Source organism: Ursus americanus, chromosome 9 (genome assembly GCF_024610735.1).
Source record: "Ursus americanus isolate L20-20 chromosome 9, mUrsAme1.1.p, whole genome shotgun sequence".
Taxonomy (NCBI): domain Eukaryota; kingdom Metazoa; phylum Chordata; class Mammalia; order Carnivora; family Ursidae; genus Ursus; species Ursus americanus.
Window position 1 is genome coordinate 57,636,059 of NC_142135.1, and position 27,551 is coordinate 57,663,609.

At 46.7% G+C, this 27,551-nt stretch overlaps 1 protein-coding gene across 1 annotated transcript; it reads left to right on the plus strand.

Annotated features, from left to right (window-relative positions):
* Nucleotides 1-2,854: 2,854 nt before the first annotated feature.
* On the plus strand, nucleotides 2,855-27,551 carry SBSPON (somatomedin B and thrombospondin type 1 domain containing). Its single transcript, XM_045810180.2, has 5 exons — nucleotides 2,855-3,175; nucleotides 12,452-12,646; nucleotides 20,704-20,794; nucleotides 22,431-22,607; nucleotides 24,773-27,551. The coding sequence occupies exons 1-5, from the start codon at nucleotides 2,962-2,964 to the stop codon at nucleotides 24,888-24,890; spliced, it is 795 nt and encodes a 264-aa protein (XP_045666136.1). The 5' UTR covers nucleotides 2,855-2,961; the 3' UTR covers nucleotides 24,891-27,551.

The following is a 27,551-nucleotide window of genomic DNA, read 5'->3' on the forward strand; positions in this document are numbered from 1 at the left end:
TCAGCATCAACTGCTCTGTTCGTCAACCTCAAGAGAGTCCCTCCACCTCCCTCACAGCATTTTGGATGTCTTTAATAACCCCCGATCCAGCTTACATTTTAATGTATCCAAGCGCTTCAGGAAGTGATCTGTATTTTCATTTCCTCATATACTAGTTACAGTATTTAGTATAAGCATTTAATCTTAGTCGTCTCTACTTTCCATTACCATTGCCCTACCAGCAGCAAGCTTGAAGTAATGGGAAGAACTCTGTAATGTTTTGGAAGGAATAATTTTAGTTCTAGTCCCCTTTTGCCACTAATTAGCTCCGTGGCTAATCTCTGTCATCTGCTAAATGGGGGTGCCAATATTTTCCTCACAGTTATGCAAGGTTGAATGAGATCATATATGTGGCTGTCCTTTAAAATTACTGCATTCTGGAATGTGATGAACAGAAAGGCCCCTGTTCCCCTCTGTAATTTTACCAATCTTGGACAGCTTCCAAAGACAACACTTCAGAAGAAAGGGTGACTTTTAAGGTGCATTTGATGACTTCCTATATTCAGCCACATGATCACTGAGACGACTCCTGTTCTCCAAACACCTACAAGACACGGAAAACAAAGTGACAGATTGTTACATTTGACTGTACCCAATTTTCCAGTAAGATGTGGACTCCATTGCTTTAAATGCCAGTGTCCCCTGACTTTGTCCCAGTCTTGCTTAGGTCTGCTAGGGGAGCCTTATCTTGACGTTTGCAAGCCAGTGCAAGCTTTAACTTGACACCATGAATTTTTTTTTCAATGTTACTTATCAGAGACAAGCTCCCTTTTATGTTTGGCATTGAGTAGTCATCATGTATTTGTGGTTTTCTTCCTTGACATCTTTTTCACATTGTGCTTGCCTCTACTTTGCACATGATTAAAACCAAGTTTATCTTTTACTTGGTTTTAGGCTTAAATTATGGAGTGGGAGTTGGGGGGCGGATATTAGGACACTAGTAGATATTAGTGTCCACTTTGTGCTCAAATTACGCATATGCCTTGTTTCTGTAGACATCTCACATCATTCTGAAAAGGTGTAGCATTCGGTGTTGGAAGCAAGGACACTGAGGTGACCTGTCAGGAATCAGAAACAGACCCAAACCTCCCGAGCACAGACCCCCAACTTTCTGTTTTTGGTTTCTGGTTTTGGCTTTGTCTAGGCATAAGGAAAAGGGCAGTTGAGGGTGGGGGAAGGTATTTGAGCAGACCTTTGACATTATGTGTTTAATCCTTTTAAACCAGAGGTCATCTTCTTCCACTCCCCATATCACTTCGTTTCATATTTTATTCCTGAAAATGAACTTAGTGGATCATTTTCCTTTACATTTTTCTGGAACAATTCCAGATTCCTATGGCATTACAGAATCTGTCTCCAGCTAAAGGCATTCCGTAAAGGAGACAGCCTTAGGGAAGAAGCGGGGGATAAATTACATGAATGAGTTAGTACAAAGCTGCTAATAAAACCAACAACACAGGTAAAAGGCAGAGGGTGTAATTTGCCGACAAAGTTATTTAGTACCAACTACCAAGAACTTAAAATATAAAACATTTAAAAAGTATGTATTATTTAAATTGCTAAACTAAGAAAGACTTAACTAAAGAGTAAAACAAATATGAATTTCCAACCCTGCGATTTATTTGTATAAATAATCACCAAGAAAGAATTTCTTTTTGACTTTAGAATGTGTTTTTCTTAAAGTTCATAAGATACAATTCTTACAATATACGAAATCTTTTTCATTTCACAACTTTTTATTTTTTATTGTCTTACTACTGTTATAGTGAAGGATTTAAAAATTTTTTTTTGTTGTCTCTCTAAAGAGTAAAGGAAAGTCCTCTATAAGAAGTGTTCGCATGAAAAAGGGAAAAAAATGTAGTCTCTGAAATTCATTAGACATCTTAGGTTCACAGATACAGAAAATTTCATATTCCTGGTTTCTCACCAAAACCGTAATAGTCTCAACGATTTAAGAACATAAATTAAAATGAAACTTCCAGGGTAATTTTTGGTTAACAAAAAGAGTGAGGTGCAGAAAATGTAATACGTTTGGAGAGAAAGGGGGAAGGAAATGTATGAGTTAGACGAGCGCTTTATTAAAGCGGGACTCATTGCTAGAATATCATTAAGCAGGGTTTGTTTGGGGAAATCTGCTTTAACAGAAAGCAGAGCACAGTTTATTTTTTTTTATCCTTTCCTTAACATTCATCAACTGCCTCTTCAGTGAAGCGAAGTGGCACTTTCTTGGGCCAGGAAAATCTCATCATAAAATGTAGCAAAGAAAGGATGCCGCTTTGGTCTTATTTCCTTGCTTCTAAGGGGCCTCTGTGGCCCGCGGGGACTGGTGTCCTGGAAAAAAATACGGTATGAGTTTTCCTGGGCGAAGACAGGGTGACCCGCTCACACTGGGCGGCGGAGACCCGTTTGCTTCGCGCCAAGCGCTATTCGTCTCCAGGCTCGAGAGTAAATTGCCCACTCATGAACGGGACCCCAGGCGTTAGGAAGCAGAGACTGGAGCCAGGAAATGTGGCCGCCCTGGACGAGCTGCTGGCGGCCCCGACGCTCCCTGGGTCGCGGGGATCCCCGAGCACCTGCTGCTCGGCTCTCTCCCGGGGCGGTCCCGCGGGCGAGGGGCGCAGGGCCGCGGGCGGGCTGGCAGCGGCCGGGGGGCCGGTGCCCCGAGCGCTGATTGCAGGGCGCCCCGGGGCGAGGCGCCCTCCCCACCTGGGAGGGGGCAGCCGTAGCACCCGCCCGCGCCCGGAGCGGCGCGCCGCCAGGACTGGGGAGGGGCGGCGCGGAGGGCGGGGGCCGGGCGCGGGGCAGGGCCGGGCCGGGCTGCGCGTCGCCGGCCGCTCGGGCTGCTCAGGCCGGCCGCTCTCCGAGCAGCTCCGCACTCTCCCGAAGGTCTGCGGCGTGGCAGGCGCCGCCGGAGCGCTGGCCATGAGGACCCTGTGGATGGCGCTGTGCGCTCTGGCGCGGCTGTGGCCGGGGACCCTGGCAGGCTGCGCCGAGGCGGGGCGCTGCTGCCCGGGCCGGGACGCCGCCTGCTTCGTGCGTGGCTGGAGGTTGGACAGGGTTTACGGGACGTGCTTCTGCGACCAAGCCTGCCGCCTCACGGGGGACTGCTGCTTCGACTACGCCAGGGCATGCCCAGGTGGGTGGCGGGGCCGAGGTTGGGGGGGGGGGGGGCGGGCCCTTAGCCAGCAGCCAAGGGGCACACGATCCCACACCAAGGACCGCGGCCCCGGGAGCCAGTATCCCCCAGCCCCTTCCATCCTGGCGTGTCCAGACCGTCTATCCAGGCCTACCCCTCCACCCAGGTACACTTCCCTCCATTCTAGGGTCCGCCAGCCTCCTTCACCTAGGTGTGCTCAGCTCCCCCCATCCTAAAGTCCTCGAGACCCCTCCGTCCATCCAGGTACACCCAGCTTCCTGTATCCTAGGATCCTCCAGCTCCTTCTATCCAGGCATCTTCCAGTCCTCTCCGCCTAGACAGAGCACTCCAAAGCACCTCTCCCCATGAGAACCTGCATGGAAGGGCCTAGAGCCATCTGTTCTCCTGGAAGCGTGTTCGGTTCAGGAACTCCAGCCTGATAGGGCCACCTCCTACCTGGAAAGATGGCATGTCAGATTTCAGGGAATGTCCCTGGGCCAGGCTCCACGATGTTCATTCTGTTAACCCTCAGGGATCTTAGGGGCCTTGTGAGGGGTGAATAGGGTAGGGATGTGTAATTATCCCACTTGGTGCCAAGGGCTTGCTCTGGAAGGGTACTTACTTCTGCACAACAAGTTCTTGGAGGACCACTTCGGGACTCCAAGTGGAGTGGAGTGGTCCTCACTCCACTCCAGCATGTGGCACAACTCCTTTCTCCTTGGAGGGGTTTGATACGCTCTTTGAATTCAATTTTATCTCTATAGCATGATAAAGGTTTTTATTTGGGGGTTCCCATTATGTTTTAATCCTGCTGGTTTTCCTTTAGGGTCAGTCTTTTTCATCTTCCAATTTCCCACAGTATCACAGCCCCTGGCAAGGGCTCAATAGATGTTGATTTAACTAAATTAAAAGATGAAGAAATGGTGAGTATAGTCCTAGAGGACAAGATTTATCTGAGAGAAGCCAGCTCTAGAAATAAGAGTAACCTTGCTCCCTGCTCATCTCATCACCCCAAATGCCTCACATATGTTAGGGTTTGGCCTCAAGGATCCCCAGGTTGTGGTATCCTCGGCGTCTTCTGGGGAGAGTAACCCGCAGGTCTGTGTCATTACTTGGGGAACCAGATGCCCTGTCAAGAGGAGCACCCCTTCAGCCTCCATGAAGCTGGAAGAGGCCACCAGCCCCAGGCACGAGAGCACCCAGACCTGCTCCTGAAAGCATACAATTGAAAAACATGAAGATTTTTTTTGATCCTGTTTGAAAGCTAATGATTAACCTATGAATATTGATCCTCTTTTTGATAAGCCTCTCTCCCTTTCCTGCTTCAAGGCGAGGGTATTTTACCACTCAAGTAAGGTGAAGCGTCCGTTATTTAGGAAACGCAGTGCCCCTCCAAAGAGCATCCGACGTCAACTCCTGTATTCCTGTAGGCCAAATAATGTGCCCCGGTACATAAGCACAGGGGTACAAAGAAGATGAGGACACAGTCTCTGCTCCCTACAAGTTCACAAACAGGGAAATACACCTGCGAAGCACCTACAACATGCTTAGTGCCCAAATGAAGAATCCAGGAGGCTAGGAAGGGAAAACTCGGAAGACCCAAGGGATTCAAGGAAGACTTCCTGGAGGAAGTAACGTGCAAGCATGGTCTTGGAGAGTAAGCAAGAAGTCTCTAGAAGGGGAAGAAAAACTCTAGCAGGAAGCATCACGTGGTCACTCTGCAGCACCTGTAGGTATCTGCCTTTGGTGCCAGGAACTGGGCTCGACCCTGAGGCTATGCTGGTGGACAGGCCGGGAGGCGAACCCAGATGGATTCGAAGAGATTTAGGCACAGGAGAGGCATGGGCGGGGCGGGGGGGTGGGAACAGCCCAGTGTCATGAGAAGAACTGGCTTTCCAGGGAGGCCTCGCAGTGCTGTGAGGGGTGGCAGATCCTCAAAGTCTTTATTTGGTCACAAATAAATCCCGTCTTTTCGGTGCAGGAGGTAGAGCTATTAAAACACAGAGCCTAGCATTTGGAGCGGGGATGTGTTGGGTAAGGAGGAGCAGAGAGGAGATGACCTTACCATCTTGGAAAGGGCTCAGCAAGAAATCACAGCACCTTGGTGCCTGGGGAAGAGCGGGTGAGCCGCAGGCTTGGGAACTGAAACCAGAAAAAGAAAGGAGCCCAAAAGGTTTTTTAAAGGAGCATATTCAGCCTTAACTGCCCTTCCCCAGGGAGTTAGCGGAGGCCCTCGCAGGCCCTCGCAGAAGCAGACACAGGACCAAAAGGGCTCGTCGTTGGTAAATCTCTGCGCCTGGAGTTTCTGGGAGGAGAGGAGAAAATAGAGACAGTTGGAAGTTGGCCACTTGGAAGACTGAGCCCGCCCGCTCCGCAGAGCCGAGGGTGAGAAGGGGCGGGCGGAGCCCAGACACTCCATCTCCTTAGCCCCCGACAGGCGACAGGCGTCCTGGCTGTGCGGACTCTCACTGGCCTTACAGACGCGGGAGCTGGGGCTGTCCCAGGGCTCTCCCATCACTAAGTTAACATGAACGGGCAGCACGGTGACGTCTGAGCCCATGGCTGCCCGATTTCGAGCTGCCATCTGCCACATCTGTTGTGCGTGGTTGTTATTTATTCCTGAATATATCAACATTCGGCAGCTCAGGGCCCGCCAGCCACTCCATAGACGGAATCATTCTGCCCCTTAGGATCTCCTCTCCTTACCCAATGTTATGTTACCTGTCGATGCCATCTAAAACCTTCTTGACTGAAATGACATGACATGTGAACCAAAAGTGGAGCTGTATCAGTAGAGCTAAGAATGCCTTATTTCTCTTCCTTCTGACTTTTTCTTCTTTGTAAAGACTTTTTTTTTTTTTTTTGGTGTAGCTAAGAGATGAAATACTGGAACTTCTTTTTCTAAATAGGACTTTGTATTTTTACTTAGTAAAAATAAAAATAGGTTATTGGATCTGTGGAATTACGGAACTGCCAAAAATATCTGTTCTGAAAGGAATGATCTCAGAAAAGTCTCATTATGATGTTGGTATTGGTTTCAACACCAATTATGTATCTCTATACCCCAGCCCCCACCAAAAAAAAAAAAAAAAAAAGGAATAGAAAATTCTCCATTGGCTGTGCCTGACCAGGGATAGGGAGAGGTAGAGGACAGATCCAAGTTACCTACCGAGGAAGAACTTATTAGAAGGTTTCCTTATCCGGCTCACGACGCCCAGTCTCTAGTTCATCACCTGGGTTCCTGGAGTCTACATTCTAAGATCATAGAAACAGTAGGCTACACTAGATTTTTGATGAGCAAATTCAGAAAAGAGTAATAATGAACCCAAGTGGAGCAGGGAAAAATCGAGTAGCCCATGTGAGCCAGTCTTTTCTCCTAGATTTCCTGGGGAATCTAGGAAACTAACTGGCCCAAATCTACTGACAGCATACCTAGAAGAGAAAGGACAAATGTACTGGAAAATACGGGCCCCAAAACTCACCCAAAGAAAGGATGTCACCATCTACGGTGATTTAGAAAAGTTGAGGCTTTACTGGAACCATAGCGGCCCGAGAGACAGCATGTGGCTTCCCCTGCCTTTGTCTCTGTAGGAAAAATGAGCAGGGCCTGACGCCAGCATTCAACATGACTTGACTTTGCAGGCTTGGGCTGCAGCCCTGGGTGTTCAGTGGAGGAGGGTGAAGTTGTTAACCCTTCTGCTACTTTTACTCCGTGCCAGGCACCTCACAGCGGTAGTCTTACTTAGCTCCCAACCCACCACTGTGGTCATCAGAGCGCTGGGAGGTTGGGAAATTTGTCCCAAGTCATACGGCTAACAAGCGATGGAGTGAGATTTGAACCCAGGAACTCTAAGTCCAGAGCCCACACGTTTAAACATTATGTTTTGACCCTTAGAGGAATGAGGCTTTATGAGAAGCTGTGTACTTGGCAGGGCAGGCCCAGATAAATCCTGGTAGAGTGAGTGAGCCTTCTCTCTCCTTTGACTGATACTCCTCAAGGGCAAAAGAAGCATGTCCTGCCCCTCTTTACAATCCCCTAACAGCCATCGTGGTGTCACTGAATTATGTTTCTCTCAACAACCCGAGCAGTCATTCCACCGAGGGCTGCAGAGGGCGCTACCATCTGGCCAGTAGCCCCCCCCCCAATCCTTTTAAAGATGACCCTTTCCTTCCTTGTCTACAAAATATGTTTCTTGCAGAAAACTTGGAAAATACAGAAATGCACAACAGAAGGGAACAACTCACCTAGACACTGACTACCGAGTAAAGGCAGAGTTCTCTTTATGCTCTGTGTGCCCTTTTTCTCTGGGCTTGCATGGTGTATAAAATTCTGTTTTTCTCATGAGGGAGTCCTTTTTATTGTCTCTCTAGGATTTCATGAACTTGAACTTGTCCAGTTAATATCTCAAAAGAAAAAAAACCCACTGGGGACCAGATAACATGATTTCTGCAAGAGGAAAAAAAAAAAACTTGATCATTTTATTAGAGCTTTCGGAGGGGGCGGTAAATTGGCACTTAGGCAATGTAGTCTCACTTGACCTTCAGAGAAGATTTGACAAGATTTCCCAGAAAAGGGGATACACGAGGAAAGAGAAAAAGGCCTATGACATTTAAAATCATGTTATCATGAGATGTGTGCGTGTGTGTGTGTGTGTGTGTGCGTGTGTGTGTGTGTGAAAAGGCTGCTTTATTTTTCTTCCACGGAATGTCAAGAAACAGAAGCTATGCGTAAATGCCACTGCTGTGGATAAAATGCAAGAAGAATATTTTCGTAGTAGTGACTTAGGACTATTTGAACTTAACATGAAGGAGAAAGCACTTGCTCGTGGGTGGCCTTAAACTTTGAGGCGGCAAAGAGCCAAGCAGGCAGGGCCAGATCTGTGATTAGCCAAGGAGACACTGCATGAACGTGAGAGCAAGGTTTTATATTAAGAAGAATGTCCAAACTATATGTATAGAAATGAAGGACTGGCTGTCAGCTCTGTCTGTTGTTGTTGTTGTTGTTGTGTGTGTGTGTGTATGTAGTGTCATCAAGAAAAGCAGCCGAAGGTGGTGTTTTTAGTTACCTTTTGGCACCTAAGACTGAGAATAGTGTGTCTAGTTCTGGTTGTCCCTGCTCTCGGAGGCTACGAATGGACCTGGAGAGGGCCCGCTGGTCATTCTGAGAGGGGGAGTGGCTCTAGAAAGATGGGTCCCACTGCTGGAGTCATCAACCTGAAAGGTCCCTGCTGGAGAGGGAAGGGGACCTTCTGAGACATTGAGTCCCTGAGCTGCACGGATAAGATAAACATAGGTGTGTTTTTTTTCCCACCGTATTCTGACATTCTTGAGGGGGGGACATGTGGATCAACTAAGAGGAAATCGCACTCCATGCCACTGATAATAAAATGAAAGAAACTTGTTATTTTCGAGACGTGGTCCTGGCAGGAGCTCTAAATGGATTTAGAAGCATTTGAAGGCTTTGTGGCCGCCCGCAGAAGCGGGGATCCACATAACCGTTAGACCCAGAAAGCCACGCTCCTTGCAGGCCACGCGTGCCGGCAGAGCCCAGACGACTCTTGCCCGGGGTTAAGAATTTCTGTATTTTTGCCTGTGAAGTTTCTGATTTTGCTCTGGTCCTTCGGCCGGCTTTCCTTTCCCACTCTCGAGCCTCAGTCAGTGCTTCGGCTTCTAACTAATGATCTGAGCAAACCAGCATCTGTTTCAATGTAGAAAATCTGTTTAGGAAGGAGGAGGAATTTGTCCAATGCCATTTCTTTCTTTCATTCATTCATTCATTCATTCATTCATTCAACAAATATTTATTGAGTACCTGCCACGTGCCAAACACCAGGCACGAAATGAAAAACTCAACAACAATAAATAAAGCAGATAAATACGGAAAATATGTAATTTTGAATTATGGAAATATTAGAAAGCAAGGAACACTGAGCTCTGAGAGGAAGTCATTTTGTGGTGTGGCAGGTGGGAGGCCGGCAGTGGCACTGGGAGCCTACTTAGATCACCTGCTAGAGAAGGGCTCCCTGAATAATTCATCTGGGACCTAAAGGATGAGCCAACTCTAGGCATGCGCCATGTGGGAAGAACATTCCTGGCAGAGGGAACACACACGCAAGGTCCCGGAGTGTGACAGAGTTCGGTATAAGGAGGCCTGCCTAGCTGGAGCTTGGAGCAGGGACGGGGGGGGGGGGGGGGGGGGGGGCACCTCCAGGTGGGAGGGGAGGGGCACAGGCTGGTTCACCCACAACCTTGTCGGCCACAGTGAAGAGTTTGATTTTATTCCAAATTTAATAGCAATGCACTGAGAGAGTTTAAAAAGCTATTTATCATTATTATTATTATTATTATTATATTTTTAAAGCTTAGTGGAAAATTTTTTAAGGTAATTGTAACTTGGATATGACTGGATATCCCTGAAAATGTGCCCTACTCTTGCTTTGGGCAGATTCCCTACTGAAATACATAACTGATTTCTCTGTTGTTGGCCATTCTCCTTGTGGTCGTGGTAGGGACATTGGATAACCAGAAAGCTCTTGAGGAAAGGGGACTAGTCAGAACTTCGGAAAGGACTTGGTAATTCCTTGTACTCTGGGTCTGTTCATCATCTCACTTCCTAGTGAGCTGAGAGCCAGATGTGCCCTCTGGGCCTAAAGCAGGAACTTAGGGATCTATGTCTCTGTTCTCTTCGCTGTCTCTGCTCTTATTACACTTGGGACCACCTCCCAAATAAATTACTTGCATTGAAATCCATGGCTCAGAGTCTGCTTCTGGGAAACTCCACCTGAATAGTATATTGAGTTTCAACAAAGGAAATAGCTCACCGAACATTCTGGCATCCGTGAAGCCTAAGCTTCTTTTTCTTCTAAGTGGGGTGGGATGATGTCATTAAATCCTACCATGAGGACATTGGGAAGCTGTGGCGAGCTTGGAGTCAGAGATGATCACTTTGCTCACTAGGTCTATTGGCTTTTAGTAATAACGAGGGAAATGGGAAGATTGAGAAAGTCAGATTTTAAGAAAGAATATTTTGACTTGCTGGCTGTAAAAGTGAATACTAACAGAATAATTCAAAGGAAACGTGTGTCATGCAGTGATAATATATGACTCAAGGTAATAAATCTGTCAGAAGTTTCCGTACTTCCCGTGGCCTCCGTGGCCAAAGATCTCTTGTGATCTATGGTGTATTGCACTCCACACAATCAGAAGTCCACAAGTTAATCGTGAATATAATCTTTTATGCAGAATAGGAATAAATACCTCTGATGCACCTTCCACCTCAAAGTATTTTTTGGAACCCCTTTATACTTGTATAATTCTATGTGAACTTTTTTTCATTTTGTCTCATAATGAATGCTCAGGACCCAAAACTTTCTGATCTTCTTTATGAGGCTGTTAAAGTCATGGATTGGAAATATGAGACATAGCATTTTCCAAGGTCAAACGTTAACAGATAGGAACAACAACCAATTCAGTGATTCTGTGATTTGAGGACGTTAACTGTGGGTCAAACCAAATAAAAAAAATAAACATTGCACATGAGACACAAATGTCGAAGAAATACCGGGAAACTAACTTCTGTCAGCAAACTGTCCCCAGTATCATCTTTTACCATATGGATACTGTGTCCTCAAACCGAGGCCATATTACTAAATTCTGAGTGAATGCCACGGCAAAATGGTCTTCTATAGTGATGTCCAGTGTTAATCTTTGAAACAAGTGTCTCGTTTTGTGTTTTTTAGGTGTATTATTAAGCGTTGTTCAAGGCCAACACATCAGGGCAAGACTAAGGTGGCTCAGGGATGAAGAGATTTGGGTGACAGGGAGAGTTGTTGGAAGACTTAAGGACAGGAGGAGGGCTTTTCGATCAGCTGCTAGCCCAGCAGGCAGCCTCAGTGTGTCTGGCTAGGGCCCAATTCAATCACGGCATCCTGAAAATAAAAGGGGAGGGATCCACAAGAAATGACAAGAGCGGAAAGTGGCCTGTTACTGATTTTCCAAAGGATCTGTGCTTGGCGGGTACGGGCGACAAGTCTCCCGTGCCTCAACCTTGCTTCCTTACCTGCCTGACGTGGGATGCCTGTGAGTTTTTAGATGATTAATAAAAGCATGTTTTAAAACAGCCTGAAGTCTTTGAATTACTGACAGATGCTTATGTTGTATGGGACCCCTTTCATGTCAGGGTGAGCCGCGGGCTGCCAAAAGATCGTTCTTACAAAATCCATGAACCCTCAGGAGAGTGTGCGGAGAGGTCAAATGAGTTTTCAAGTCCAAGCTGTCAGAAGTCCAAGTCAAGATTTCAGAGAGGTTAGAGTGCTTTCTTGGTGAAGACTCTGCAAGCTTGAAAGTATGAGGATGGTAGGGAAAGTGGGTCACATTTTGTGGGAAAGAAAGAATTCGGGCGTCTAGTTCAGAAGGACCTCTTTTGTTTTCTTATTCTTTTTCTTATAAACAATCTCAAATCCTGAAATAATTCCACTGAAAAACTCATTATAGTCCTTTTAAAAGATTCATTAGGACTTTCAATGGGAAAGTTAAACATGCAACCACATAGATTTTCCAGTCATGGCCAGAGAATTGTCACTATAGGCAAATTCTTGCCCCTGACTCTGCCTCTTCATGCCTGGGGGTGAGTACTCTTTACCTCCGTGGGCTCTGGTTGCTCTTCTGCAAACTCCAGCTCTCCTAGTTTAGGGGCCCAAGAGCCATGGAGGATGAGAATCCAGCACCTAAGAGAAGTCCCAAGTCTACAGGTCCCTTGCTGTGGCCCTAAACCAGGGCTGATGGAGAGACACATTTGGGGATAAGAAGTGATGTGGGGATTTTCTTTTACATTTTTTTCCCTTGACGTTTTCTACAATGAATATGTATTGCTGTTACAATAAAAATGTTCTGGGCAGGGGAAGATAAAGTTAAAATCAAGGAAATGCAAGAGCAAAGATCTTATCTAAGCCCACGGAGTATGAGGAAGTACCCCTGAAGGCTTCACTGTCTTAACTCGGGTGTGTCCCTGGCTCAGACCCATCCTTATGACCCCAGATGAGCTGCCCGGCCGCCTGCCTCGAAGGGGTGCGGGTTATCAGCTACCCATCGGGGCGGGGGGGGGGGGGGCTAGTCCCGGTCCACCGAGCCCTGCTGAGACTGTGTTCCTCCCGGTCCAGGGCGCAGTCAAAGCGCGGTCTGCGTGGGCTAACCTCGACTGTTGATGCTGGCGGGAGCTGGCGGCAGGCGGCCGGGTTTGCCCAGGTGAGCGTGCCATCCCGCCGTGCTGTTTTTCAGCTCGCCCGTGCATCGTCGGGGAGTGGAGCCCCTGGAGCGGCTGCGCCGACCAGTGCAAGCCCGCGGCCCGCGTGCGGAGGCGCCCGGTGCAGCAGGAGCCCCGGAACGGCGGCGCGCCCTGCCCGCCCCTGGAAGAGAGAGCCGGCTGCCTGGACTACTCGACGGCCCCGGGCCAGGACTGCGGGCACTCCTTCGGTACTGGGGGTTTCACGGTGGCGGCCTTTGTTGTCTGTGCGCACTGCCAGCGGGGAAAGTTCCGTGCGCGGCGGGGGAGCGGGATGGGCCGGCCCGCCCAGGGTGGACAGGAAGCTCAGGAAATGCTTGATAAAGGAGTGAGTGCCGGCTGCCGCAGGGCCTCCCTCCCCCACCCCCTCCGTGGTCGGTGTGTTCTGAACCCCGTGGTGGCCCCCGCTTTGGGCGTGCACTTGGCGGAAAGGACTCAGTGCGTTCTGATTTTTAGCGAACTCAAGCTGGCGACGAAGGACTTGAGGTAGGACGACAGTATGTCACACCGGATAGTAAGTGTCCACAAGGTAACTATTCCTCCTGCACCTTAATTCCTGTGCAGTCCGGTCCACTCATCACACACGTGCGAAGGTGATAGGAAAGGGATTAATTCCCAAGCAGTGATAAATTATTCTCGTAAAACACCTGGTCCTCCTCTCCAGCTGACTGCATTGGGGCTGGTGTGATCAGATTTGTGGTTTGAAAAGATCATTCTGGTTGTGGAGTGGCCAGTGGGGGGGCCAGAATTCAGCCTATGAATGAGCCGGAGCTGTATAAAGCTCACAAAGAAATAAGCAAACAGGCCAACACCAATGTGTTCATCTCTGTTGAATCTGATAGAACAAAACACTGACTTCTCAGGATAACAAAGGTCATATGTCTTTCATAGGAACCTGGACATTTTTATGCCAACATGACACTCATCAAGCCATTTTGCTCCTTTTTTATTCTATGCACAAATATTTATTGAGAGTCTACTGGTTGCCAGGCACTGGGCTGGGTGCCAGGGTTACCTTGGTGACGTATGCTGGCGTGAGCCTGCTGTGGGGCAGATCACAGTCTGGGGGTGGGGGTGGGGGGGGATGATAATCAATGATCTTAGGAAATCAGTCCCAGAAAATTACAGCTGCAATTTGGTGCAACTGGTCCTGAACGAGTGAATTGCTTGGAGCTATGAGGGTGTGTAATAAGTTGATTTCCCGGGGGCCTTGGGGGAGGAGGGGAGCCCCAGGAGTGGTGAGGGGAAGGGACTTCCCTAAGGAAGGGCAGGTAAGGCTGAGAAGTGTAGAACTTTCCAGACAGAGACTGGCATGGTGAACCAGGTAGTCAGGTATCGGGGTTCAAGGGATTTGGGGGCTGATGTAGGGAAAACAGGACTACAAGAGGCGGTAATCCACAATAAGCTTTTTTGGGTGGTGTCTGGATCGGGTTGCGTGAGAAGGGGAAGTCCAGAGGCTATGGTGTGGGGACCGCCATCCGGAGGGCGAGGAGAGGAATCTGCCAGGGGCTGTGTGTCTAGGTGATGGCAACTAAGCAGCATGGGTCAGAGAGTTTCGAAGGGCAAGGGTGGTGGCAGCTTGGGGGTCTTACAACTCCAAGGCTTTTTAGCTCATCAATGGCCAGAAGATGCCAGGTGTGGTTTCACAGGGTATGTAAAGCAGGCAGGGCCCAAATGGCTAAAAATCTCCTTGTTTGGCAATTTGTAAAACAATTTGGGGGGTGCCTGGGTGGCTCAATCGGTGGAGGGGCCACTCCTGGTTTCCACTCAGGTGGTGATCTCAAGGTCGTGCGATCGAGCCCAGTGGTGCTCTGTGCTCAGCTGAGAGTCCCTCTGCCCTTCCCTCTATGCTCACTCAAGTGTGCATTCTCTCTCTCTCTCAAAATAAATAAATCTTAAAAAAAAAATAAAAACCCAATCTGAATGCATAAAAATTTGAGTTTGCTGCCAGTAGGCTTTGGAGCTCACAGTAGTCAGCCCGCTGTGAGGAAGTAAACAACCTAGAGACATCTTTGGCTCATTTCTCTAACACCGGGGAAGCAAAGGCCCGTTTGAGAGGTTGAAGGAAGGCCAGAGTCTGGGGAGCACAGAGAGTGGGGCTGGCATTGAGAGGGGAAGCAAGTGTCTGCCCCGAGCTCTCTGTTTAGGATTTTGGTCTTCATCTTAGGGGCCCTGGAAAGCTACTGGAGCATTTTCTGATGTGGTCAGAGCTGTGATTTGAAACCATGGCCCTGGTGGGGGAGTGGCTAACGGAAGGGCCAGGGGAGAGGCGTCTCGTGGACACGGCAGTCAGATGAAGCTTCTGGGGAAATAACTGAGTGCTCACAGAAACAGTAGTAGGACAAAACCACGGTCGGCTCGTGTACTCTGCGGAGCGTGGCAGAAAAGACTCGGGGAGGAAGTCGCTGTAGGACATTACTGATTTTTTGGATGACTCTTAAAACCTATACTTGATCTATCAAGAGGCAGCTACTTCGCTCAGTTACGGGGTCTGGTTGCTAGAAGTAGTTCTTAAGTACGATTGACTCTTTAGTGCTACACCAGGGCTGTCGCAGACCCGCTTTGCGGTCCGGGATCTCTTTACAACAGCATTATGCAGGTCACGGGAAAAGGGACAGGAAGGTCAATGAAGAGGATGCTATGGAACGTGGGCCAAGGGCAGGGAGCACTGGGCCCACACTCTGCCCCCTGGGGTTCTCATCTCTGCCTGGAGGTGTCCACTCTATCCTCCGGACAAAGCCCCCGGGGCTGTCCTCCTCCGCATGTCCTCGTGTTCCCAAATTACCCCTCTCACCCACCCTTCCCACCAAACTCCAGTAAGAGGATTTTATAAAGCAGCAGTCTTCATAGATGACTCCCCACAAGGTGTTAGTGACTTAGAAATAACATCAACAGGAGAGGTCTGTACTCAGTGGCCGCCTTTCCTAATAAGGTAAGGTAAAATGCAGTTTTGGAAGAGAGGAGAAATCTCTCCTTGGGCACAGGGCACTGGCATTTGCTGCCCTGGCTTCGGTTCCTGAGACGCACTTTCCTATTGGGATGCCGTGGCTGTCACAGGCCGGTCAGGGAAGACAGAACTCCTCGAATATTCCAGTCTGGTGGTTCCTAAAGGGTAGTCCCCAGCCAGCAGCATCGGCCTCAGCTGGGAAACCGTTAGAAAGGCAAGTTCCTCGGGCCCCGCCCAGACCCACGAGGTCAGGATCACTGGAGCTGGGCCTAGCGCTGTCCAGGGGACTCTGCTGCCCACCGAAGTTCCAGAACCGCTGCCCTAGCCCAAGTATGGATGCACCGTTCTTCCCTCAGCCCCCAACTCATAGCGGGAACCCTTACATGCCACTTTCCTGAAGGTAGAGGCTCCCAAATGCAAAACAGGGGTTTAGTCAGGTAAATGTGGGGGTAAATCAGACTATTTTCTCTAACGAAGAACTTCTCAGAGGCTTTACTATGCTAATAAGCATTTTCATTCTACAAGAGGGAGATAGACTATGGGATGCTTTCCCACCTTATTTGATGAAATGACCCCTTTTCCCAGGGGATCTCACTGACTCACTAGTGTTCTGTGGAATACACCTGGGACAATGAAGGACAACAAAAGGGAAACGAGAGCAGTGACGTGAAAATGCAATTTGGTGGATCACCCTGAGCCCCTTGCCCCGCAATTCCCATGCGTTCATTTACGTGTGTCATTCCTTGGCGGTTCACTGCACATCTACTCGGGCCAGCGCTCTGCTGGAGTCCCGAGCTGCAGACTCGAGTACCGCACCTGCCACAGCTGATTCTAGCTCAGCGTGATGAGCGAGCGCCCAGAGAGCAGGACGCGCGGGTTGGTGCGGAGGCACGGAGAAGGAGCACCGTCCTCCACCGGGGGGCTCTCAGTCCTGCTGCGTGGTCACCTGTGACTGCCCCCCGCCACCTGCACTGGACTTCCTGTTCGCAGGGCAGGAGGCTTGGATGCACGGCATAGCCGCCCCTCACTGCTGCAGGGCAGAGAGCTGTTATCGACATTACTGATTCAGTGTTCATAGCAATCCTACAGGAGGGTGTATTCACTTCCTAAGGCTACTGTCACAAATTAACACAACTCAAATGTACTATCTTAGGGTTCCATGGATAGTGCAACCCAGGTCTCCCTGCGCTAGAATCAGGGTGCTGGCCCGGCTGCGTTGCTTTTGGGGAGAATCCGTTTCCTTGCCTTTTCCATCATCCAGAGACGGTCACATTTCTTTCTTCATGGGCCCCCCTCCTTCTCCACATCCAGCTACATTGCATCTCTGTGCTTTCTTCTGTAGTTACACCTCCCTCTTCCTCTTCGAAGGACACTTGTGATTACACCCAGCCCGCTGAGAAAATCTGGGATCATCTCCCCATTTTAAGGTCAGCTGAGTAGCAACCTTCATTCCATCTGCAACTTTAATCCTTTTTTATGAAATAACATGTTCAGAAGTCCTGGGGATTAGGGTATGGACATCTTTGAGGGCCCAGTATCCTGCTTACCTTGAAAAGGGGACAGCCTCATTATGCTTGAAACCAAGAAGACATTGGAGCTCAGGGAGGCGACAGCATTTGTGAGGGACTTCCAGAGTCTAACCCTGGGTCTCAGGGCTCTAAATCCTGTGGGGTTTTCCCTCTTGATGTTGCTTTGCTGCCCCGGTTATCATTAGAGCTAAAATACCAATTGCAGGTTCTGGTAACTAAGTAGAACTAGAAAGGCTCCGTGAGACCCGTGACTGAAACACGATCACTGAAGCTCTCTTATTAATGATCAAGTAGCTATTGAATTTCCCCATTTCCTTCAATGCAGATCTTGCCTCTATTTTTATCATAAAAACAGATTCAAAAAGCCCAATTACTGCATTAGCTGTACATCCTGACTCCTCCTAAAAGGAGATCGATGTGTATCGTAAGCCGGGTGCTTCCGGGCCGGTGTTATTTGTCACATTTTCATTCTGTTCCCTTTTACACTGTATCTACAGACCAGCGGTTCTAAGCCTGCCTTGGTGACACCCCATTGTGTCAGACGACTTCATGAAATTCCCTAAGCAAATTCGGTTTACTTTCATGTTCAAAGTAAGTCTGCTTTTAGAAGTGGAGCTGTTGTAAAACCTAACAATGGTAGGCTGATAGGACGCCAGAAAAGTTGGCAAATGGCCTCTTAACAAAGAATCTATTACATTTGAATATTGTTGCCAGGAAGGGGGAAGGCGGGGGAACTAGATTTATTGCGAGCCTTTGTCCCCGGGCACCCGGCTGTGTTCTTCCACACATAAGCCACAGTGGGACTGAAGGCAAAAACAATTTCTAAATTACTTACCACTCTCAAGTAATGGAAATTAAGTTTGGGGGAGATATTAAAAAGTCGAGCTGGCTCAGAGAACCCCCGGGCAATCTGGCTGCTGGTCTGGTTTCTGAAGACTCGTTCACGGAGGAAGTGCCCCCTCTCAGTAGAATGTGCCAGTGAGCCAAGCCAGGGCTCGAGGGGGCAGGACACAGAAGACACAAGGTGACTGGCTGGCTTTCAGGATAGGTCCTACCCTCAGAGGCTTGGCACTGAACGTGGACAGTAGATTGAAAAACCAGAAGCTGTCTTCTGTGTTGGGATCCTTGCTTCATCATTTTCCCTTCCTTTAACGTCTGTGAGCCTCAGTTTTCTGAGAACACCTCATTAGGGAACCTCTTCACAAAGGTTTTGGGGGGACCAGTCACAGAGGACGGGAAGGTACTTTGTAAAGAAGCAGGCTGGAAACACACAAGGCACTGTCCTGGCAGGCATTGATCTGTGCCCACCGTGAGCCCACGCCCCACCCCCCGGGGGCCCAAGTCCCACCCCAGCCCTCCCCCTCTGCCAGGGGGCCTGAAGGGACTCCAGGTAGAGGGCTCACGATGTTCCCTCCCCTCTTTTAAAGTTACTTCATATTAAGGACATATTAGGGACTGAAAGGGAAAATAAAACAGAATTTAAGCAATTCCTAGGAAATACGCCGCATAAACAATGAAACGTTGGGATCTACGTTACAGAGTCTGCAGGCAGCGAGGAGCGTGGTTTTGGAGATACTGCCTGACACTGCCGTGTTCAGACGGGAGCCTTGAGCGTGTTCCTTAACCTCTCTGTGCCATAATTTCCTCATCTGTGGAATGGGGAAATAATAGCACCAAACCCAGAGGGGGGCTGTAAGAATTAATGCATTCACACATGAAAGGTGCCCGGCATTATGCCTGGAAACTTGGAAGTGTCTCATTGTTAGCTTTCATTATTATTATTATTATAGAACTTTTTCTAAGGATTTTATATCAGATATTATAGTCACATACTTGCCCTCTACCTCCTAACCTCATTTCCCCTCCCTGCCCCAAGCTATATATTAAGTGCCTTGCCTTTGAACTTCTGTAATAATACATGCGGTACAACTAAGGAGATCAAATAAATGTTTTGAGCTAAAGAAACACATCCTGAAAATGTCATAGTTTGACTGGTCCAATGCCACGTGCACTGGGCAGCGATTGCATTCTTCACTTCCCGAATAAACTCCGAAATTCGTCAGAAGAACAGAAGGGGAAACAATACGTGGGAAAGCTAAAATCCTTTCCATGTTTGTGTTCCAGAGAATTAGATCTAAGAGAAACAGTAAGTTCCTAACATACATGCGCTCCCTTGTTCTTTCTGATTCTGTCCCCGGGTTTGGGAAATTCCAAAGCTACGGTCCCATTTAGAGGGAGAGGCATGTTCTCTGGAGAACAATTAAACAGATTAAACGTGCTAGTGCAGCGAGGAAGAGTGTCCCAGCTGCGACTCTGAGGTCTGCTGCTAGAAGTGAGTCATTTTCACACCGAAGGCATTAAGCACAAGCCACCTAGGACAAGAAGGACACCGGCAACTCTCAGGAGCAGGTGGCCACCCGCTCGGTCTCACATTCCCTAGTCATAGCAAAAGGCCTCCCTGAGAAAATCTAAACGAGAATTCGGCTGCCACCTTGTGGCCCTAAGAAGCCAGTGAGGAGCCAGGACAAATGCACGCGGACGCATCTGTTTTGCAGCCCTTTTGCCATTTTGTTCACGTTGATGATGACTTTGGCAGCGCACAAGCCAACATCAGCTGGTCTCTACCCTTCCTGGGACGGTCCAGTTTCTAAAACGAAAGGTAGGCAGGATTGTTGCGCCGTCTCAGCCACAGGGCTCGGTGTAGGAACAGAAGACCACAGGGAGGTAGGACCCATGTGGCTTGGTGGCAAGTCCGTGACTTCATTCACTCACTCACTGAGCCACCATTCATTGCCTACGTGCTGACTGAGTGTGTCAACGTGTGAGGGCCACGGTGATGACCAGGGCAAAACCCTGCCTTCCTTGAGTTGACAGCAGAGCAGGGTCGGGACATTGATACAGGCGCTGTCCTGGATCATCGGCCGCCCCATATTTAGCAGTGAACAGAATGAGACACGCAATCGGTGAAAGAAGAGAGCAGAGGTGGGAGGGTTCCTGGCCCCCTTTCTTCTCTCCAGTCCAGAGCGTCGGAGTTGGGCTGGGGTGGGGAACAGGGAGGAGGAGAGGACCAACCTCACTTTCCTTTCCTGAGGCTGAGGGTTCGCATGGGGAGGCTGCTGTGCTGGCCGGCACCAGGCAGTCACCCTGAGACCACAGGGGAGGTGCAGAAGTTTCCAGGCTGGGGTCAAGAGGACCTGTTGGGGGGGGACACTCACACCTTCTCCCTTGGTACTTTGGTTTTCTCCTTTTCATGTTTCCTCTCTCTCTTGTGGTCTTTTTTTCTCCTTACATCCCCTTTTCCCTCTCCTTTGTCTTCTTCCTCTGTTCTTTCTCCCTCCTATTCTTTTACTTTATTCTTCCTGTCTTTCCCTTTTCTCTTCTATTTCTCTTCATCTTTAAAAACCTTCTCTCCCATTCTCCATTCCCTCCTTTTCCCCCTGGTTTGCTCTCATCTTTCACTACTTCCTCTACGTTTCTATTCCTGGTCCCCATGCCCCCCCTTCCTCCCCTTTCACACAGTGTCAGCTTATTACCAAGGACAAGTCTGCCTGTCAGACGCTTGCAGTTCTCCCTCCCATCAGTGTGCACACAGATCTTCTTCGAACTGGGTTCTGGGGACACGGGAACTTGGCCCCGTCTCATTCCTGGAGGTGTGCCGCGGCCCTTTGCACTTAGGGATGGGGGGCTCAAGACAGGATTGACACCAGGTTTGGGAAGGGTCGTTCCGAGAACTTCAGGCTGCATGTGTCCAACGCCCTTCTCTCTTTCCTAGTCCCTGCCTTTATAACTACCTCTGCGTTCAACAAGGAGAGAACAAGACAAGCCACCTCTCCACAGTGGTCTACAGACACAGAGGACACCGGGTAATTTGGTGTTTTTGTTTTGTATGGTTTGGTTTGGGCTTTTCAGCTTATGCTTTTGCAGTTGTGTGGCCAAGTCAGCCCACAAAGCTTGTCTTGGTAGGATGGGGTTTCTTCTGTTACTTGTTCATTGACTTTGGGTAAAACATGACCCTTTACCATAAAGCTGGGATCTACTTCTCTCTTCCCTGTTTTTGTGAGGCCGCCAGGATTTGTCTCTGAGGTCTCATCAACAAGAAACACACTATATAAAATGATGGTATCACTTTATCAATCGAACTCAGAATGTTCCTCTTAGAGTCATTAGGAGAACATGGACTCTAGCACCACCTGTGTTTGGTTAATCTGAAAGTGGTCCATGCGTCAGCTCTGAGCATTTCTATCAGGACAGAAGGCACCGCCTGGGATGGTCCCCCATGCTTACCCGAAGTCCGCTCTTCAGCTGTCAGCGGAGGGACCCCAGTCAGCTGCACGTTCAGATCCCCACACTGCCATGGACTAGCCAGAACACCTTGGATGTGTTGTCCCACCTCAGTTTTTCTTCTTCAAAAATGAGAATATTAGTGCCTACCACATGGCGTTGTTAGGAGAATTTAATGAGAAAATAATGAAGAGCCGTCTGGGTTAAGCTGTCTGACTGAAGTTGATTGAAGCCGCTTCACAGAATTTCCTACCTCGGTACCTAAAGGTACCTAATGAATGGCCTACCACTGTTAAAGCTCGAGGAAGCAGACCTTCCAATCACTTTCGTCTAACCTAGGACAGCTCATAATTCTATGGATAAGAAACTAGCCCACTGGAGCTTAATTAGAACCGAAAACACAACATGCAGGAGTTTTACTATGTTTTGCTTCCCTGAAGAATTGTAAAATCATGTTGCTTTTTAGTACAAGACTCTGAAGTGTTCACCCTTGTCTGGATGCTCTCCCTGGGCCTTCGGAGTCTAGTCACTACGGTGCTAGAGAGTTCCACAGTTCAGTGGAAGGTGACACTATCCTCTGTCACAGAAAAACGTCTCCAGCTGCCCATTTCTTTTTATCTATGAGCCCAATATAACTTTGATGCTTGGATTCAAGTCCCAACTCCTCATCATTAGCTCAGATCACGCAGGTGAGCCGGGTGGGGAGCACGGGGAAGGCCTGTGGGAACGTCTGTGGGGCAGAAAAGCACGGGTGCCGGGCCGGGCACGGAGGACCAGCCCGCCAGGGGCTCACATGTTCTCAGACTCAAGACTCAAGTAAGTTCTTATTTGATTTCTCTTATTCTTTATCAGCAGAGTTATTAAGGGCTATTTTCCTACTGAAATGTGCTTTATAGACACAATTTGGTGGTCAGATTAGATAGGAAACAGGATATCCAAATTTCTGCAAACTCATGTTGACCAGGTAATTCAATCATGGATTGGAAAAGAGCCACAGACTTCACTGTAGTTGCCAGTCAGGCATCATCCCTCATCGTAGTTCGGCAAGTGAGAAACTTTACCAGGCGTTCCGTGACCGGCGTGTAGCCCGGGAAGATCCACCACACCACCTTCTCCAGTTGGCCAGGTGCCATGGGGGTTGCAGGCTTTCTAAGACTTTGTTCGGCGTTAGGCTGTCTCCCAGTACAGCACGCGCAAGTGTTGCGTTCTTTGCTCTAGATACTGTATGGAGTTCAAGACAGAGTCACTGACTCATCACTGCGCTACGGAGAACCGCCCCCTGACCCGATGGATGCAGTATCTCCGAGAGGGGTACACAGTGTGCGTCGATTGCCAGCCCCCAGCTATGAACTCGGAGAGCCTTCGCTGTTCCGGAGATGGCCTGGACTCGGATGGGTAAGAGAGAAACTTTGGTGGAAGGACTCTTCTTATTTTTCATCTGGAGAGATCTGTCCTCTTTGTGTCCTGAACAGCAGACCATTCCGTAGCATCTCAGGGCAGGATTTGGGAGTCAAAACACAAAGTCAGGAGAACCCTCTCTAGCAATTCCTGAATCCAGGGCCCGGTTCACACAATGGGACTCAGAGGCTCTATAGCAGAGATGAATGGGTAAATTTGGATACTGGGGTTCATAGCCTGCTCCCAACTGACCATTGAAAACCTGATCACTCCAAAGCAGTGTTTTGAAAACCACTTGAATCAGAACCTCTTTGGATGGTGATTTAAAATATACAGATTCCTGGGGCACCTGGGTGGTTCAGTTGGTTAAGTGACTGCCTTCAGCTCAGGTCATGATCTCAGGGTCCTGGGTTCCCTGCTCAGCGGGGAATCTGCTTCTCTCTCTCCCCTCTGCCCCTCCCCCCTGCTCATACTCTTTCTCTCTCTCTTTCTCTCGCTCTCATAAATAAAAAAAATCTTAAAAATAAAAATACAGATTCCTGAGCCTCACTTGAGATGAACTGAATCAAAATCTTTGGGGGTGGAATTTGTTTTTTTTAAAGATTTTATTTATCTGAGAGAGACAGAGATAGAGCACGAACAGGGAAGAGGGGGAGAAGCAGGCTCCCTACTGAGCAGGGAGCCCAACGCAGGGCTCGATCCCAGGACCCTGGTATCATGACCTGAGCTGAAGGCAGACGCTTAATGGACTGAGCCACCCAGGCACCCCTGGGGGTGGATTTTTAACCATCTTCTAGGTCAAGAGTTGGCAGAGAGTAGACACTTTCAGCTTTGTGGGCTATATGGTCTCACTACTCAACTCTGCCATCATAGCATGAAAGCAGCCACAGACACTGTGTGAGCAGGTGAACTTGGCTTTGTTCTAAATACTGTATCTATGGACACTAAGATTTGAATTTCATGTAATTTTCATGTGTCATGACATATTCTTCTTTTGAGTTTCTTTAAAAACAAAAAACTATTCTAAACTCACAGACCACACAAATACAAATGGTGGGCTGGATTTGGCCCATGGGTTGTGGTTTGCTGACCCCTGCCCAGATGATTCACTCCCACAGCAGTGTTTCAGAACCACTGCTCCATGGGGGTAGTCCTAAAACCATGACTGAAAGGGTGGTGGGCTCAGCTTTGCAGAACCGGAAACCTACAGAAATCTATAAATTGTCCAAAAGAATTGACCCTGAAAACACTTTATTACCCTAAAAAATCTATCCCAATCCTGTACTCATTTATCAGTTAAATCTGATAACACTCTTTCTAAGAGAAGAGTAGACTTCATGCTGGCGAGCTCTTGGACAAAGACCAATTTTGGTCACACGTGGATTATGGTTTTAAGCGTGTCAGGTAGAACTGGTAAAAATACAGATTAGAAAGTAAAATACGGACCTTTCTAGCTAGTCATTATTCCCATAGTATATTTTAATATTTATAACCTGAATTTATGTTTATTAGTCACTTGTGCCTAATAGCCTTTGTAAGGAGTACACCACATGAACAGTAAAGTAGGTAAGACATTCATATCAAATAGACACCAAATCTTTAGACTGATTATTTTCCTGAATATCTCATCCATATTTTGTCTTTAAATGAATTTATAATTTAATTTGTACCCAGAAAGTACCTTAAACCCTGGCTGAGGTTACAATGACTTTAGAAACAATAATTCCAACAATCTGGCTTTGCTCTTCCTGCTTCTCCCATTTTTTCATTATGGAATCAAAGAGTTGAAGATTACAAGAGCTCATTTGGGCAGACCCCTCTAATTTAAATATACGTGAAACAGGGAGCCATTTTCCTTTATGTAACACTTCATATATTCAGATCAAGTGGGAGAAAGGAATACAGTAATCTCAAACTGCTCTCTCAACAGGAGGGTATCCTCAAATAGAGATTAATTTGTAATTTGTTTTGATGGAACCCCTAAGAAGGGAAACTCAGTTTGTGATCATTTTTTTAAAATTTCCATTTTTAATGCACTTTCAAAACTCCAGGTATGATCATTCTTTGAACAACAACAAAACACCTCAATTTATGATCCTGTAAATTAGAATTCTTTTTGATTTGCTTTCAGCGTAACTAACATTTTCAAAATATCGTTTCAGAAATCAAACTCTCCACTGGCAAGCAATTGGCAATCCTCGATGTCAAGGAACTTGGAAAAAAGTTCGGCGAGTAGATCAGTGTTCTTGTCCAGCTGTTCACAGTTTTATTTTTATATAGATTGTGATGTAAATATTTCAGAATGTGTTTGTAAACATGCTAAACATTACCAAGTCATGTTCAGTGCTTCATAAACCTTCAAAAACCATTTGGCCAGAGTCCCTGAACACATCATTGCCACACTCCAAAGTAGAGAAGGAAAATGCACGGGCCAGTTCTCAAGATACCCAGTACCTTTGTTTTTATTTTTACTGCGTTGAGGACCCACCCTAAAGATTCCTGTGGTTTTGTGTCCTTGGCCTTCTACAGAGTCCTCTCGTTCAAAGGTGGCCCACACAACACAGAATACATGTCTGTTTGCACTAAAATTACTACAATATGGTCCGTTTATTGGTGAGTAGTTGGCATTTAAGGGTATCCATGCTTTGAATCTTGCATTCCCTCTTTCTGTTCTGTAATCTCTTAAAAACTTCTCGCTTTAAAACATGTATAGAGATCTATGTATACTCTCACACATACATTTCCCATGTATTATTCCATAAATTTTGAAATAATAATTTAAAGAAAATAGTCACAAATAATCTTCCACAGGACAAGTTAAGATTTAGTAAGCGTTTTGTAATGAAAACCCAACAGCTATATTAAAAATACTTTTTTGAAGAAGAAATTTTCTTTGGTTAATTGACAAGACCAATCAAATGTTCATTCTAGGTCAATACAAGTTCCTTAAATGCCATAATTTTCATGAAGAGAATTTTGGCACCAATGAATGAAACAATGCTTTAATTACGAAAATTTTATCAACATTAGCATTTAAGATTACTTCTAAGGCTTAAAACTTGAAGCTGACTAAAATCATCTTTCAGATTTAAGTTTAAACTAGCTTCCGGTTTAATTGAAGTAAACTTACTACTTTTTGTCTACAGCCTACATTTTCTTCTGTTTGGGGTGGAAGGCAGTTATAAATTACGGAAGACATAGATTTTATTATAAATGCGATGACCTCTCTCACACACACAGAAGTATTAGTCTTCTTTTATGATTGGAGAACCAGTGAGCTAGAAACAAAGTGGCTTAAGGGTGGGTTATTCTGCAGGTCAGCCACAGAGACCGCTCTCAGTTTCTCATCCCGGACTCAGCATTGATGAAAAGCCTGACTATGCCAAAGACAGCTGGGAAAGCTAAGCCCTTTTCAATTCTGAAACAAATTTTAAATTTAGGATATTTTCTCTGAAGAACTGCATCTTAAAATTTAAACTTCTTCGGTTTCATTTGTATACAATATTATTCACTAACAAATGATTTACTAAAATACATATTTCTTGGTACTTATCATGTAATGACGAGAATGACAATAGCAAACTTAATAGGGCTGGAAAAGTCCCTAATATTTAATGCGGAGAGTAGCAGTATTTCTGACTATAAATTCATTTAACTGTCAGAGTTGTTTTTATGGTAAATTCTTCAGAGATGAATAATAAAAATTTTGAGTCTCATCAAGGTTAGGACCTTAAACTATAAGTTCAGTATTAACATTTTAAGACCATTTCTAACCTTCGTAAAGCAAGATTTTTGAAGATATACCTGAGTAATTTTAATGTTACTTAAAATTTTTGTACCAGTTAATAAACTCTCTGTTCACATTTTTAAGAGGTCTTTACTTGTTTGACTAGAAAATACCCACATTTTCTGGACTGGTCAGAGAATGTACAAATTTTCACCAAAAACAAAATTTAAAAAACCCTTCAGAATTGATAGGCATACATATGGAGACTATCAGCCATAAAGCTAGGCTGTATTTATGGTTCCAGGGTGTGTTATATCATTTAACATATTTGAGTTGTAAAAATCATTTTTCACCTCATGTATTTAGTTTTTAGTGCTGGCCATTTATTATTTTCACAGTGAAGTATATTTTTGTTACTTCTATTCTTGAGAACAACTTCATAGGCTAGAAGACTTATCTATTAATGTTTTTGAAAAGCTTGTTATTCTAGTGGAGTCCAAGGAAACAGTTCAGAACTAAAAAGTGTAGTCCAAGCAATTAAGGAAGAACTAGAAGTTTTATTTTCAAGGTTAAAGACCAGGTATTTACCTCTTCAGTATTCTTTCTCAATGAGTACCAAAGGGCTGGGGTCCCTGCCACAGGTGCTCTACAGTGATGTGTGGACCCTAGAATTACTTAAGATTGATTTTTCCAAAGTGTATGTGGAAAGTAAGTTGAACAACAACAAAATACACACACACACACACACACACACACACACACACACACTCAGGAAAGATGAAGAAAGGAATTAGGGATGGTGATCACTCAGAAGGGGAGAATGAAAAAGAGATGGGAAAAAAAAGGAAAAGGGTCAAGGTAAACTATAACCACACTATTCTCTTTTTAGGATCTTTCTTGGGACATTTTTGTTTGAGAATGCTGTAACTAAGCATAAATATCAACAGCCATAATTTAGCCATCTTTTCCAGGTATGCGCAAAAATGATGCAAAATAAAACTGGTTCTATTCTCTAAGAATATTCTAGTGAATATTCATATAAATAACTCAGGTTGACTTAGAAAATAAAGACCTGGACATTCTGAGGTATAAGCAATCAGGTGATCATATTGAAAGAGAGGTGAACCATCTAGACTTGTGACAAAATGGATACACATTTACCCTCTCTCCTTCCCCAAATCCCACTGAGATTACAGGAGTCACAGCAGAGATGT

Coding starts and splice junctions, on each gene's coding strand:
- SBSPON (XM_045810180.2), top strand. CDS start 2,962: ATGAGGACCCTGTGGATGGCGCTGTGCGCTCTGGCGCGGCTGTGGCCG. Junction 3,176..12,451: donor CTACGCCAGGGCATGCCCAG/GTGGGTGGCGGG, acceptor GCTGTTTTTCAG/CTCGCCCGTGCATCGTCGGG. Junction 12,647..20,703: donor GGACTGCGGGCACTCCTTCG/GTACTGGGGGTT, acceptor TCTCTTTCCTAG/TCCCTGCCTTTATAACTACC.